General features: G+C 38.9%; 2 protein-coding genes across 2 annotated transcripts; one reads left to right on the forward strand and one right to left on the reverse strand.

Annotated features, from left to right (window-relative positions):
* The first annotated feature begins 313 nt into the window (after nucleotides 1-313).
* On the forward strand, nucleotides 314-14,157 carry LOC121628881 (E3 ubiquitin-protein ligase MARCHF6-like). The gene is made up of 25 exons (XM_041968262.1): nucleotides 314-675; nucleotides 2,253-2,352; nucleotides 4,012-4,085; nucleotides 4,326-4,469; nucleotides 4,897-4,969; nucleotides 5,061-5,226; nucleotides 6,200-6,386; nucleotides 6,810-6,871; nucleotides 7,003-7,035; nucleotides 7,162-7,213; nucleotides 7,354-7,412; nucleotides 7,503-7,583; nucleotides 7,758-7,826; nucleotides 8,686-8,760; nucleotides 10,255-10,389; nucleotides 10,546-10,766; nucleotides 10,956-11,093; nucleotides 11,240-11,456; nucleotides 11,857-11,926; nucleotides 12,123-12,304; nucleotides 12,424-12,558; nucleotides 12,685-12,774; nucleotides 13,069-13,201; nucleotides 13,338-13,473; nucleotides 13,683-14,157. The coding sequence occupies exons 1-25, from the start codon at nucleotides 657-659 to the stop codon at nucleotides 13,768-13,770; spliced, it is 2,739 nt and encodes a 912-aa protein (XP_041824196.1). The 5' UTR covers nucleotides 314-656; the 3' UTR covers nucleotides 13,771-14,157.
* Nucleotides 14,158-14,210: 53 nt separating this feature from the next.
* Nucleotides 14,211-15,896, reverse strand: LOC121628882 (arylamine N-acetyltransferase 1-like). Its single transcript, XM_041968263.1, has one exon. The coding sequence runs from the start codon at nucleotides 15,380-15,382 to the stop codon at nucleotides 14,531-14,533; it is 852 nt and encodes a 283-aa protein (XP_041824197.1). The 5' UTR covers nucleotides 15,383-15,896; the 3' UTR covers nucleotides 14,211-14,530.
* Between the last annotated feature and the right edge of the window lie 124 nt (nucleotides 15,897-16,020).

The raw sequence follows: 16,020 nt of genomic DNA on the forward strand, positions 1-16,020 counted from the left end.
AGAAACATTAAGTCGCTTTAAAGGAAGTGTTACAATTAACAACCTGTAGATGTCGCTGTTAACATTTGATGCCATCCGAAGCATCATCAACAAAAGTCAATAAATTTGGAGTACTTGCACCAGAGTAGAGATTAAATTGAATAATTTGAAACACGAGCAGTTGGTCGTTTGACAGTAAAAATGTATATAGAGTTCTTCGCATATTATGTGATTGAAGTTAAGAAAATTTTCTTGCCCTAAATATCGAACCTCTGTGCCGAAGGAAAGCTGTTGTGACAGGAGCTGACAAGTAATGTTTGCGCAAGCGCTGTTAAGACAGTTTTGTAGCTAGCCATTTGTCACCTAGGTGCAGGGTGTCGTTTTAGCAGCACACAGAATGCAACGTTCCTCTATTTTACTGTTTCATGTTAAAAATACAGAGTAATTTTTACACATTTTGAATATCAGCTAACATAAACGGGACGTAGAGGACACAACGAAGCAAACCCTTAGCTGTTAATCTGTGGGGAAACCATTTTCTGACTGCCAATGTGTTCGACACTACAGAAGTCTCGCTAGCTTAACATAGCTAGCCAACCGATACCGCCTGTTTCGTGGATGGGTTCATTGTACACGGTTCTCCTAATAAAGAAAGTGACACATGCTTAACCATTAACATGGAGGCTGCTGAAGAAGGTAAGCCTAATGTTTGTTTCTTATTGTTGGTTAAAGAGAATTAGCCTCACAAAGACATAAACCTGAACCAAACCTGCTGTTGAGTTGGCCTGCTAATGGTTTACTTAGTTGATTAGCATAGCCGATCATTGTAGTGTAAAGTTAATTCAAGGGGACAGGAGGCAATTGTTAAATGTTATTTTAGTAACCCAGTTCAACACAGTGGCAGAAATCAATGTAACAGCAGTGAAGTTGGAAGGATAGAAAGGACCAGAAGTAGCTGGTGATGTCATCAATCTCCTATTGTATGTCCTTTAGCTTGGTGGAGTTAAATAGCAAAGTACATTTGCTGGAAATATGTAGCTCAGTATAGTTTAATGCTCTTGTACTATTTTCAAATCCACTTATTTTCATTTAACACCAAATAGGAAAAAAAGTACTGTGCTCCTTCAAGGTTATTTTAGCGTTGCAGCAGGTGAATACTGCTCACACGAAGAAAAGCAGTGCATTATCTAAAAATACTTTCTAGTACAACACTTGTATTTGCTTGTATTACCTAGCAAAATCCAGCATGAGATCGGGTCTACTTTCAAATGTCTTGAGTTGAGTTGATAATGCCCTTAAATAACAAAGTAACTCTCGAGTCTTTTCCTTTTTAATTTTAGCATTCAAAGACGAGAGGGGAAAACAGCTAAACCTGATGCTTGCGTAGTAGATATTTTTTACTACATAATTTCTTTCTACTTCATTCAGAGCCTCCTAGGTTTATTTGGTGCTCATGATATGATCAGGTAATTCAAACAAGCACCACCACCACAAGCAGGTGCCACGGTGTCATCCTTACTGGTACACTACTTTAGTAGGGAGGATCAGGTGATATCACATAATGATACATTAGTCAAAAGGCCCAAACTAGGGTTTTATCTAAATACCAACTGCAACCGAACACTAATTTGTAGATATCTTTATTGCCATTTTCAAGTGTACATTTACTCATAGTGAACTATTTTTACTTTGCTGTAATATAAATTTTATTACTGTTTCATGTTATTATTCAAGTATGGGATCTGTTCTCCGCCACTAGGCCTGTCATGATTGTAATACAGCCGACTTGGTTGTCATATGATGATGTAATGATTTATTTGACTTTCTCTGTTAATTTCTTTACAGTTTTTTATAGTGTAAGTCTGCTAATAATTAAAACTTTTTATTAAACATGTATACAAAAATTTATATAAAAAAAATTGAAAATTAAAAATAGAGGTAAAGCTAATTCATCTTAACCAAATGTTGGAAAATAAGAGGTGGAAATATGACATTTTTCTTTATTTCACTCATCTGTTATCATAGGGATAAGTAAAGATAATTATGAAGAATATGCAGATAATTATTATCAGTTATCTAAACTAATTGCAATTATACATTAGTGTTACTTGGGACAGACTATCAACATGTCTTTTTATTTTATTTAATTTTTTCTTGATAATAATTTCTTGAATTTCTTGATAATCAGATTTATTTTTTTAGCTCTGGCAATGGATATTGTTATCAGTCACATGTTGCATGTTTTTGTTTTGTGTGTGTGCGGACGTCATCAGCGGATATTTGTCGCGTGTGCCGCTCTGAGGGTACCCCAGACAAACCCCTGTTCCACCCCTGTGTCTGCACTGGCAGTATCAAGTTTATCCACCAGGAATGGTAAGTGTGTCAATTGTGTTCTTCTTCTTTGGTGGATATTATCAATGTGACCTTGCAACGTAAATCTCTCAATAGACACTTCTCTAAATTGTTCCACTTGATCAAGAATAAAGATTTTGCATGATTACAAATTGACCATTTACTTTGTTGTGAGGATTAAAGCTTAGTTGTTTACAAATATCTTTTCCATAAGTGAATGACGTCTGATGCATTTGTTGTTGACGATCACTATTGAAAAGGTTATTTCATCATGCTTTTATATACGTAAACTAAGACAATAATTGGTTTCCTTAAAGAAGAAACCTATTTTTGTTTTGGGTTTTTTTGTTTTTTTTAGTTAGTTTAAAAATAGAAATCCAGATTTGAGTTCACAGCAGTGTGTTAATAAATAGATTCCAATTAGAGTTAATAAGATTGTTAGAGTTGAGTACAAATAGCATCAACCGAGAAAATCCAAAGTAATCTTGAAGCTGGAATTCCAACTCTGTAGTAAAGCAAATGGGGTTTTAAACTAAAGGTGAGAAGGTTGCTAAGAACCAGAGAACATGGAGTAAAATGTTGTGCATTGTAATTATTTCCATAGTAGTGGCTGGATATCTAATGTAGCAGAAGGAGAATAAAAAAGCTGGAGTACAAGCAGATCCTCTATCAAATATCACTTAGTTTTTCTGGTTGCTGGCCTTAGGTGTTAAATTTGTCTCTTGAAAACAAAACCAGGCGTGGCATGTATTTTGCTTGTTGTTGTGTTTTCATATGTCTTGTGTGTCCTCTAAGTATCACTGTGTACAAGAGTGTCAGGTAAATGGAAATCCCTCAGGCAGAATCATAGGTTAGGCCCGGATTGATGTGTGATCATTGAAATTCAGGCGCTTATGTGTAGATAGTATAGCTATGCAGCGTGTATGCAGGTTCCAACTGAGCTAAGTTCCCCTCAACTTAGCTTGAAGGGAGGGGGGCAAAAGAAAAGTGATTTAACATTTAGGCATAATTGAAACTTTGATTTATTTATGTAGAACTAAAGCTTTAAAAGATGGTCAGTGTAAATCTAATATCATTCTTGTTTAAAGCTGTTTTATTGTTGAAATTAGCTGATGTGATGACTACCTTGAATTTATTGTTAAATTATGTGAGCATGGGTGGTGGTGTTACATATCAGCCCCTGATACATTGTTTTGAGTCAGTCAGAGGGTGTATGTTTTTCATAAGAGGAAAAAAAATCTCAGAATGAGTGTCTCTTGGGTTCAGAGATCCTTGGCAGGTGAGCACAGAACTTGCTTTTTTAGCACATCATCTCAGTATGTGATCATGGCAGTTGTATCTATGAAATATGGTGAATCAGCACTTTTTATTTTCATGGTGAAAAGTTTGTGTTTTAATCTCAAATGCTAAAGTTGTTTCTGGGGAGGATAATATTTAGTTTGATTAAATAAAAATGCATAAATTGTTCAGATCCTGAACTGAGCTAACAGATATCAATGTCTTACTTTCCAAATATCACCTCATATACCCAGAGACGTAATGCTAATTAAATATAGTCTCTTTCTTTGTGAATCTCTGTGAGAAGTTGTTTGGTTATCAATGAAACTATTGTACATAAATCATACAGTAAGTCAGGACATGTGAACATCTGATTTAAACCGTTTAATTGTCACTTTGCAGTTTGGTCCAGTGGTTGAAGCACAGCAGGAAGGAGTACTGTGAATTATGCAAGCACAGATTTGCTTTCACACCAAGTAAGTCCACACTAAAATAGTATTCACCTAAAAATTGTCTAATTTGGCAGTGGACATGAAGATATGTCAGTGATCATCAGTGTTTCCTCTACTTTTATATTAGGGGATCTGACAAGCCCCGCCCTAATGCCAAGGGTAAACACTGATGGTGTATGTGGTCCTTCGTGATCCGATTTTCTCTGGGTGATGAACAAAGATTTGAATGACTCCGTTTCCATTCACTTTATTTGTCCGTTTCAGTCTACTCCCCAGATATGCCCTCACGTCTGCCCATTCAGGACATCTGTGCTGGACTGCTAACCAGTGTGGGCACAGCCATCCGCTACTGGTTCCATTACACACTGGTTGCCTTTGCATGGCTTGGGGTGGTTCCCCTGACTGCATGTAAGTAGTGTCCACAAACATAAATGCATTGATAATGTACAGTTATGGTCACCAGGATTAACTCACAAATACCAGATTAAATCTCTCTCACGGGTTTCTCTTGAAATATTATTTTTGTGTTTAAATTATTAATCATTCAATTTAACTAACCAACTTGTTTGATTTTAGAGCGTGTTTCTTAAATGATGTTCTGTTTTCTCTCACTTGCTTTACTGTAATGTCAGTATATCTTATGTATGTTTCATGTGAATCAGCTTTGACTAATTTTTCCTCTTTTTGTTGCACATAATGTACTTATTGAAGTGATGTTGGAATCAGCTTTACACATTACATGTGTGTAGTTTAACACGATAAAACATTAAATTAAACAATTTATATAATGTCATTTCAGTGACACCATGATGTTACTGTGCTTGCTTTATCACAGGTCGCATCTACAAGTGTCTTTTTACCGGCTCTGTGAGCTCTCTTCTAACACTGCCATTGGACATGCTCTCTACGTAAGTGAGAACAGTTTTCACCTGCTTCAAAGCTGTGTGAGTAATTCAGTGGTTTTGTGTGTTAGCATATGTTTCTGTTGTGTTCCTGCAGAGATAACCTCCTTGCAGACTGCCTACAGGGTTGCTTCGTTGTCACCTGCACTCTGTGTGCATTTATCAGTTTAGTGTGGCTCAGAGAACAGATAGTCCATGGTGGCGCCCCTCAGTGGTTAGAGCACCAGCCACCACCACCCAACCTGGCCGGACAAGCCAATGAGGTACATAGCTTAAAGTGTAACTCCACCCCCTACTTTTTGCGTAACGCCACCCATTGCCAAATTTTGAAAAATGCCTGAAACTGCAAGGGTTGGGGTGGGAGGTGTGGAGTGATCAGGGAGCAAAGTGTGTTGGGAAACACAGGCAGAAATGATTGACAGACAGCAGCTAAGCAGCCACAAGCAAGATGGAAAGCGAGATTTACAAAGCACCTACGCCCCAGAGCGGTCTTTTCCCCTCCTGAATCTCCTCAGCTATAGAAGAACAAGGTGGTTCTGAACCGTATCAGTCTGAGCCGTTAGCTTTGTTAGCTGGCCTGTCAACAGCTCCACCAGCTCTGGAAAGCTGTGGCGGAAGTGCCACTGTAAGTTACCGCTGCTACGATTTGAGCTGCTGTCTGTCACCAGATGAGGATCCGCAGGTGAAGAATAAAGTCCGATGTTACTTTTACACCCCTCAAAAGCACCATTCCGTCCCACTGCAGGAATATTTAATCAGAAACTCTAAAAGAATAGAAGTCTGAGACTAGCAAATCTACACCATATAAGTTCACATCCCTTCATATTCTTTGGTGGGCGTGGTTTTCTATGCCTGCAAGGCGAGGAGCCATCTATCTGTATCTGGAGGGAGGGGCTGTTAGGTTTTTTAAACTTTCTCGTTACATAGAGTTGCACAAAGTACGACTCTACATCACGAAAAACAAAACCTGGTTTTACCCTGTAGGGGGCGTTATGAGCCTTTTTTACCCACAAAACGCTGTTTTTTTTGTTGTTTTTTTTATAGAAATGAGGAAATTACTAATTTTATTAACAGTATATTTGGTTTTTATCAGAAGTAATATTGTGTTTCAAAAAACACATTTTAGGGTCCACTACCCCTTTAAGTCATTATAAAATAAAGGGCAGCATCAGTTGAAGTGCAGTTACTTGTTTTTTGTCTTAATTAAAGCCATAGGTCATATTTTCTTGCTCTAAGGCACAAGCTGCAGGTCAGGGAGCAGCCGATGAGCCTCCTGCAGCTCAGCCGGCCGCTGCTGATCCTCCAGCCCAGAATGAGGCAGAGCCTGAGCCCCCTGATGTACCCCCAGACCAGGGTGAAGACCCAGAGTTAGAAGAGGAGGGAGCAGCTGCTGAAGATGCGGACCCCAACAATGGAGCACAAGGTTGGAATATGATTTATTTCATTTTAATGTTTAGATACATTTTAATCAGTTCAATATAAAGAAACCTAGATTTAGCTGTCATTTTGAGAATAGAGTGTACTACTGGCATTACTGCAGACAATTCCCACAGCAGCCTCCTGATATATGACATAACACTGAATGATATAACAGTGTGTCAAAATGCTACCAGTAGCACTGAGTTCACATTTCTTGTGTTTTACCATTTTTATTGGACACATTTTTCAGCAGGCAAATAAAGCAGGCCTGATAATAATTATTTATGGGTTTAGATATTACTCCATCTGTCATTTGTCACTTCAGATTAATGCATCAGATATTTTCAGATATCTTTAAGCGTTTAATATTTATGTGTTTGAAGTTTCTGTTGGGTACAAATCTGATTATGTTGACATGTTGCTGTAGATGACATGAACTGGAATGCCTTGGAGTGGGACAGAGCAGCAGAGGAGCTCACATGGGAAAGGGTAAGTACATGGCATTTGTTTCCTAAAATGCCGACTCATTGTACATCATTTACAGCTTTATAACAGGGAGATGAGGTCCGTTACAAAAAATGTGCACATTCAAATATGAAACATTTTCATTTCCTTCTTAGATGCTTGGCCTGGATGGCTCACTGGTGTTTTTGGTAAGTCCTAATATCTGTCAGTTTTGTTCTTTCTGATCTTACAAATTATGGTTGATTTGGTATAAGAACTATAACAGTCTTAACACTTGATTATTTGAGTTGAAGACTGTTGTCTTTGTCTTACAGGAGCATGTGTTCTGGGTGGTGTCTCTTAACACACTTTTCATCCTGGTCTTTGGTGAGTAGACCAGAAGAAAAACATCAAGATAAACAGTGTGATTCTTGTTCTTTTCATCATATTAAAGACTTATAACTTAAGCTTTATAACTTATGCACTGCGGCTGTAAAAATATGTAATTTTTATTTTCTGTTTTTCAGCCTTTTGTCCTTACCACATTGGGCACTTCTCTGTTGTTGGTCTTGGCTTTAAGGACTATGTAAGGCTCACTGGTTTAATCACTTTAATCATCTTTATCATGCAGTTATGTATGTTTTTTAATTTATTGAATAAAATGTGTTTTATATAGGTTCAAGCATCCCACTTTGAGGGCTTAATCACAACAATCGTTGGCTACATACTGCTAGCCATGACGCTCATCTTGTGCCATGTATCCTTTTGACTGACAAGATAAACCTCAGATGATATTTTTAACTTGTTTAACATGTGTGTTATATATGTTGTTATGATCCAGTGAAAATTTAAGCAGAAACACTTTTTTTAATTAATTGTAGTGTAGATTAGAGCCTATGTGTACAATATCGATCCTTAATGGCTATCCTAGGGACTGGCTGCTCTGGTCAGGTTCCAGCGTTCCCGCCGTCTTCTTGGAGTTTGCTATATTGTTGTCAAGGTAACATCTCTAACTGATGATTGACTTTCTAGAAATTTCTCCCATCTCCCAACTGCATCTCTGGAGCTTATCCACAGTGATCTTTGGGTTCTTCTTTATCTCTCTCACCAAGGCTCTTCTCCCTCAATTGCTTAGTTTGGCCGGACGGCCAGCTCTAGGAAGAGTTCTGGTCGTCCCAAACTTCTTCCATTTAAGGATTATGGAGGCCACTGTGCTCTTAGGAACCTTAAGTGCAGCAGAAATTGTTTTATAACCTTGGCCTGATCTGTGCTTTGCCACAATTCTGTCTCTTCGGGCAGTTCCTTCAACCTCGCACTTCTCATTTGTTCTGACATGCACTGTGAGCATAGAGGTCTTATATAGACAGGTGTGTGCCTTTTCTAATCAAGTCCAATATATTTAATTAACACAACTGGACTCCAGTAAAGGTGTAGAACAGTCTCAGGGATGATCAGAAGAAATTAACAGCACTTAAGTTAAAAATACGAGTGTCACAGCAAAGGGTCTGAATACTTATTTTTCAGTATTTGTCCTTAAATAAATGTACAAAATGTCTCCAATTCTGTCTTTTTCTGTTCAAATTGGGTTCTGTGTCTACATTAATGAGGGAAAAATCAACCTAAATTATTTTAGTAAATGGCTGCAAATCTGAACACTTTTCCTATCTCATTTGAAATGAGGAACCTATTGTTTGCAGGAACTTGTTTCTCTGCCTTAAAGTCATTTAAAATTTCACTGAATTAATGAAAAATTCAGTCTTACAAAAATATTTTTTTATATTTATTTAAGGTTTTGACTTTTTATATATTATATAAATCACATTGCATTTTAATGAGAGGAACTTCTACTTCCATTGCAGGTCTCTTTACTGGTTGTTGTGGAGATTGGTGTTTTTCCATTGATCTGCGGCTGGTGGCTTGACATCTGTTCTTTAGTAAGTTTTTTTTTCTCTTAATTTATGCTCCCATTTTTCAATATTCTTGTATAACTCTTTTTTTGTGATTTTTAAGTCCTATCATGTTAGGCCCCAGCTCCCCACACATCAGTGCAGATTTCACTTGGAATATTTGTTTTCATCCATTTTTGCCACAGTGAGCAGTTTTTGGTCTTCAGAAGCTCTGTTGACATGTTCTCCAAGGCCTGTTAAACAAACTGCTACTAAACAAAAAGATTTATATTATTCTTTTGCCGCTCTCCCATGAGCAGAATATTAACCGGCTTTAAATTAGTCTTCGTTTTATGCCACATATTAAGTGTTTCCTTCAATAAACTTCTGTAGTCTTTTCTGTTTTTTGATGTTAGATTTATCTAAATATGCAACCCCTTGCTCACAATTTGTGACAGTAGTGGAGATGGAATATTTTTGTATTTATTTGTTGTGCAGTTGTGATAAAACATCCAAAGGAAGCTAGAATTAGTTTAATGGATTGTGTCAGAATCTATAAGAGAAAGGCTCTTCTCATAATAACAGTGTATTGTTAATTGTACACAGCCAGTGTCCGGTTGTATTTGTCTGCTAGGGGCAGATTTAAATAGCACTCTCAGGTGGCATTTAAAACTTTTTATCAGCTCCATTACAGTGCCACCACAGCCACAAACTTCTCATAAGAACAAGATAAGAAATTTGCAGGTGATTAGGGAAAAAATAGGCCTGTTGTTTAAACCCAAACAGATTGAGGTTGTTTATATGGCTGCAGAGAAAGAAGCATCACATGTACTATGTACAGTCTGTCTTCTACTCTTGGCATCAAACATTTACTGGTAAAACTGGTTATCTGGCTGATCTGTAAACATGAAACATGAAAAATCCCAGCAGCATGAACTATGCACAGACAAATCGACCGATGGAACTGCAGCTTGTTTGCCAGCAGCATTTTGAGAGCAGGAATCTTCTCATCCGTCTGCAGTAAAGGTTGATTTGACCATAACTCAATGCAGTCTACCGGGGTCATATTAAATTATAGCAGAAACTTGACGGTATATTCACAGTTAATTTTTTTTACTGACACTAATGTGTCAACCAGTTTAATAAAATAGACAGTGTAACACATTATTATGTTTCTGTTTTGTTTTGCTGAAAGATGCTTCAGTAGCAAAGAAATTCACTGAAAGATTTGTTTTAAACAAGTAGATTTACATGTATGGCCTTTTTAATTAGCTGTGTGTGTAAAAGGAAAAAATTACTTTTTCTATGAAAATACATCAGCAGTTTTATATCCCTGTATTTTTTTTATATTTTTTATTTCATATATGCATTTTCTTTTCTTGATACTAATTATCTTTTTAATTATACATGTAAATGTTATTTAACGAAGTCAGATTTTGCATTTATTGACCATTGAAGGTGTAACATGAAGCATCTTTATCAGGCTCTGAAATTAGATTAATTTAATGTCTGATTGTACCTTAAACTGTTTTCCTTTTGCAGGAAATGTTTGATGCCTCTCTGAAAGACAGAGAACTGAGTTTTAAATCAGCACCTGGTACTACCATGTTCCTGCACTGGCTCGTGGGAATGGTATATGTCTTTTACTTCGCGTCTTTCATTCTTCTGCTGAGAGAGGTGAGACTAAACAAAACATTGACTTTTAGCATGTTTTAGGGAGTTTGTCTGATTTGGATGTCCCAAGGCTGGCTTTGTTTTTTACTAGATAAAAACAAAAGAGATTTGCAGAAATCGTGCTACACACTAAATTTTCATACCTTGTGTCTACATCAGGTGCTGAGACCTGGAGTGCTGTGGTTTCTGAGAAACCTCAATGACCCGGATTTTAACCCGGTGCAGGAAATGATTCATCTGCCAATCTACAGACACCTGCGACGGTTCATTCTGTCTGTGGTTGTCTTTGGCTCTATTGTGTTACTCATGCTGTGGCTGCCGATCAGGCTGATAAAAGTACTGATGCCGACTTTCCTCCCATATAACGTGATGCTCTACAGGTAATCTGCCAAAAAAAAAAAAGAAACAAAAAATTATAGGACACTTTTCAGCCAGATACCTACATCTGGTCTGGACATTTTGAAGGGAAAAAAAATGCTAACAGTTTCCATTTAAGTGTACATGTGTCCTATTTAAAAACTTATCTTAAACAAAAAAATCACTGAACCCTGTTACTTCCCTCCTCTCAGTGATGCTCCTGTCAGTGAGCTGTCTTTGGAGCTGTTATTACTCCAGGTTGTCCTTCCCGCTCTGCTGGAGCAGGGACACACTCGCCAGTGGCTCAAAGGCCTGGTCAGAGCCTGGACAGTCAGTGCTGGTTATTTACTGTAAGTCAACTCTGAGCACACTTTTAACACTTACAATTTTGCTAAGCTTCTGTAACCATGATACACAGCATCTTACTCACCCAGTCGCTTTTCAGTTTGTTTCCATGACAACCTGTGAATAACTGACAACTCCTCATTGTCTGCAGAGACCTCCACTCCTACCTTCTCGGAGAGCAGGAGGACACCGACGCCAACCCGCCGGTGAACAATAATAACAACAATCCTCCCCATGGTCATCATAACAACAACAACCCTGCCCCCGCAGTTGGGGAGGGGCTGCATGCGGCTCATCAGGCCATCTTACAGCAAGGGGGACCAGTGGGTTTCCAGCCCTACCACCGACCCCTCCGCTTCCCATTTAGGGTGAGACAATCTCATGGTGTTAATCATGCTTTGCTGTTGTCATAGAAACAGGCTTTATAGAGGCCAGAATGCTTAATGTAGTAATGAGGACGACAATATGCTGCATTCAAACATGGCACCTCATTGGCCTCGCACACTTGTTCATTTTAGGACAGAAAGCATTTGCACTAGAGCCATCTGAGACCATGTGTCCGTCTTTCTTCCAACACACATGATTGAAACAAAATATGTTATTATAGACTTTCATGAGCTGTTTGATTTATAAAAATCTTACAGCTGCTCTTTTTCCATTGGTTACATATGAAGAAAATACATTTAGCCCCAGCTACTGACCCACATAACTCAACTTTTACGTAGTGTGTTATAGATTTTATTCTAAAATGTTTCTTCTTTTCTCCAGATTGTGTTGCTGATTGCATTCATGTGCATCACTCTGCTAGTGGCCAGTCTGGTGTGCTTAACCCTCCCAGGTGAGGTGTGGCTGCTTGCAGCTCAACTAACAGATAATTTCCTAGTCCGTGGGTCACCACCCAAAACATAATTAAAGAGTATTTATATATCCAGGAGGTCTTCTCTGATCTATTTTAAGCTAAAATAGTAATTTTCTTTTTCCACAACCATTACAAAGCTGGTAGTGATAGGGTTCGTTTGCCATGTCTGTTTCAGTTTTCACGGGCCGCTGGTTGATGTCGTTCTGGACTGGAAATTCCAAAATCCATGAGCTGTACACTGCAGCATGTGGTCTGTATGTCTGCTGGCTTTCGATCCGTGGAGTCACGGTTCTGCTGGCCTGGATGCCACAGGGACGCACCGTGATCATGCACAAAGTCCAGGAATGGACACTCATGGTAGGTATCAGTAAGCAGTAGTGTAAAATAGAATTAATATACTCGACATTGAGCTCTTATCAGATCTTACCGGTGATTGTTTCCTCCACCAATGCTTATATCCTGACTTGTATGTGTAGATCCTGAAGACCCTTGTAGTGGCGCTCTTGGTTGCTGGAGTCATCCCGCTGCTACTTGGTCTGCTGTTTGAACTTGTCATTGTGGCCCCACTCAGGGTACCTCTGGACCAAACACCTTTGTTTTATCCCTGGCAGGTATGATCACATGCATGCTTGCTCTGTGTTTGTTTTTATTTTCTTGTCATCATGACTCAGCAGAAAGGTAAAAGATCTCATGATTCAGTGAGAGGTTCTTTACTTTATGCTCATCTGATCCTGCAGGACTGGGCTCTTGGAGTGCTCCATGCCAAAATCATTGCTGCCATCACTCTCATGGGCCCTCAGTGGTGGCTGAAGGCTGTTATTGAGCAGGTAGATTTTTTATGGGTGTTAGTCTTTTTCTTTTTATGCTGCATAATTTCCCTTTTGACCAAGTTTCATTGAGAAAGTCTTTCAACGTGTTTGGACTTTGAGTCTAGTCAAGGCTAGATAAGAGAGGAAAAAAAAAACAACTAGTTTGATAGTTAATTTGTACTGCACTTAAAATATGAGCCTAACTGTAAACATCTCTGTTGTGCATGTCTTGTTTTGCTCTCTTTTGTTTAAAAACTGATGAAAGGCAGAGATTTCCCAAAAGGAAGTCCTTAACTTTATCCGTCTCCTCAGGTTTATGCCAATGGAATCCGCAATATTGATCTCCAGTTTATTATCCGAAGACTGGCGGCTCCTGTCATCTCAGTCCTGCTGTTGTCCCTGTGTGTGCCGTATGTGATCGCTGCTGGGGTGGTCCCCGCTGTAGGTTAGTATCTGAAGTCATGAACATCACCACATTTGCCCCACACTGTTTTTATATTATTGTATTTCTTTGACATTTGTTGCAGTGAATTATACTCTATTACAGGGTACAAGTGAATGAAGAAATGTTTGTTTTGCAGGAGTTACCCCAGAGATGGAGATTCTCATGCAGAGAAGAATCTACCCATTCCTGTTGATGGTGGTGTCGCTCATCGGCATCCTTTCCTTTCAGATCAGACAGTTTAAACGCCTTTATGAACACATCAAGAATGACAAGTATGCATCTCTTAGCATAACACCCATAGATCAGTAGAAAGCTACATGTTTTACATTGATGTTTAACCATTTTCTTTACCAGTGGAATAGGTTTTGTATTAAAAACTGTCATGTTTCAAGACTTTATCTTTTTAGTCTAAACAGCATTTTATCAGAAAATTCTAAAAGCATTGAATTGTAGTAATTTTTTTTCATTTCTGTCCTTGCAGATACTTGGTCGGCCAAAGACTTGTCAACTATGAGCGGAAATCTGGCAGATCAAACTCAGTCCCAACCTCCAGCCCTGACTCGGAGTAAATTTTTGTGTTACCTTGCCACATTTTTGCACTGGTTACCCTTTGTGTACCCTCTACATCCCGCATCCAGTCTGTTGATTTTCAACTCATTCCTCAGAAAGTAATCCTTTTTGAATCTTCTGTGGATCTATTCGGATTTGATGATACTCACTTTCCTTTCATACACATCAAAGATGGGATAGTAAAATGTATTACAGTCCTAATATTGGATTAGCAATTTTGTCATTCACGCCTTGCTTTGTAAAGTGCTGCCTGTTAATTGTACATGTGTAAATAGTTTAAACACAGACTTTGTCTCATGAAAAAAGACAGTTGTGGGAAAAAAAATGCAATGACCATTGTACATCTTAAAAGTGTATGTATAATTTATTAAATCAAATTGACAGTTTAACTTTTGTTTTACATTTGTTCTCAACACATTTTGGGTTTTTTTTTTTTTCAAAATTTAGATTTAGACAGCAAAGTCTCAGGATTAAGATGATATGACCCTTTTAATATTTTATAGTGATTCATGGAAAGTTGCTAAGTAAAAGACTTTTAGGAACCACAGAAAGTTCAGTGAAAAAACTTTAAAACCAAATGGGAAAAGCTTCAAAACATTTACTCCAAGTTCATTATGTGCAAAAAATCTTGTCACTTAATGGACACTAATAGTTTAAGATGGCTTACATTTGATTCAAGGGCAAGCTATCCTAAAAACATTATTAATGCATTTTTGGTTTGAGCTTTGGATAAAGGAGGTATAGTATATGTGTGTAATATTAGTACACAACGGGAGGTGGAGTGATCGTCTCATCCTTTGGTACAAGTGGAGATGAAAGCACAATTCCAAATTTTTCTGCCAGAACAGCAGGAATCTCATCCTCTTCAAGCTCCCTGGTTGTGGTTTCCAACTGACCTCCTGTTGCTTCTGATGGAAATGTGGTGGTTATGAGCCTGCGGCCAATATAAGTCAGCCTTCCACCCGGTTTTAAAACCGTGCAGAAGGACTTGCAAAAGAAAATGGAGCTAGGAGAACTTTGGTGATACTGGCACATCTCCGTAAAGTCTTCCAGACACCGCGGTTCAAGGGTGAACTTGTAGATCTCTGTCCAGTCTCCATCTTCACCTCTGTTTTCTTCCCTTTGCCACTCTAGAAAGTGCATTCCCATGCTGTTTCTAATGCGGTAAACTCTGTGGCCCTGCTCCTGAAGACCACCAGTGTCAAGTGAAAGGGGGACACTGTAGCCTGGAGGACCGAACCCGACATCGCACAGAAACCGCTGCCCGTCCAGACTCACCACCAGAATTTGATGGTCAAACGGGGGGCCGTAGTACCCTGTTGATTGGTTCCTCACTTGGCCTGACAGAATGGTGACCTGGAAGCCAAGTTTAGTCAGCAACCAGGAGAAAAGGGAGTTATTCTCGAAGCAAAAGCCACCCCGGCGCTGATTCACAATCTTGTCGTACAGGGATGGTAGGTTAATGTGGACACGTCCGCCGCTGTGCACCGTGAGGTCTTCAAACGGCACCGACAGCAGGTGGCAGGTGTGAACCGAGCGCAGCAGCTCCAGGTTAGGCTTCCCTGCAGGGCCCGTAAATCCGATGCGTCTCAAGTACTTCTCTACGTCCATGTCAGCGGAAGTTAGTTCAACACACGTCACCTTACGTTCACTTCTCTCCAAGACAGAAAGATTTAAGATAAAAGACAGAATATGTGGTGGTATGCCGTTTAAACCCAGTTTAGTCTAAATGCCGTGTAGGCTACTTCCTGCGGTTAGTCTAGTAAAGTAGGAGGGTTCAAACTTCAAAGTACGTCGTAGTGAACACAGGAGAAGTTTCAACTAATGAGCTAATGTCTTTGAACATGTAATCCATCTGTTCATCATTTACAGACTGGACTACTGCAACCTCCTGTATTTTTGCTTGGATCAATCTTCTGTTCGTCGTCTCCAGCTGGTCTGCTACGCTGACTGGTGCCAAAGCGGAGAAGGCACTTAACACTTCTGGTCATGGCTGCAATGGCTTCCTGTTTCTTGTAGGATCCGTTTCAAAATCTTATTTTATTTTTAAAGCACTAAACGGCCCTGTCTGGGTACCTAAATATTCATACTCCAGAAAGATCCATGAGATCCAGCTCTCAGCTGATGGTATCCAAGGAGGAAATTTAAGTCACGTGACAGATCCTTTTCTGGGGCAGGTCCCAGACTCTGGAACAATAGATTACAAGTCGATCTAAACTTTTTGCTTTATTTTAATGCGTTATTGTTAT

The sequence above is a fragment of the Melanotaenia boesemani genome, chromosome 18, assembly GCF_017639745.1.
Source record: "Melanotaenia boesemani isolate fMelBoe1 chromosome 18, fMelBoe1.pri, whole genome shotgun sequence".
In the NCBI taxonomy this organism is placed as follows: domain Eukaryota; kingdom Metazoa; phylum Chordata; class Actinopteri; order Atheriniformes; family Melanotaeniidae; genus Melanotaenia; species Melanotaenia boesemani.

Coding starts and splice junctions, on each gene's coding strand:
- LOC121628881 (XM_041968262.1), top strand. Junction 4,970..5,060: donor CCATTGGACATGCTCTCTAC/GTAAGTGAGAAC, acceptor GTGTTCCTGCAG/AGATAACCTCCTTGCAGACT. Junction 7,827..8,685: donor TTTGCTATATTGTTGTCAAG/GTAACATCTCTA, acceptor CTTCCATTGCAG/GTCTCTTTACTGGTTGTTGT.
- LOC121628882 (XM_041968263.1), bottom strand. CDS start 15,382: ATGGACGTAGAGAAGTACTTGAGACGCATCGGATTTACGGGCCCTGCA.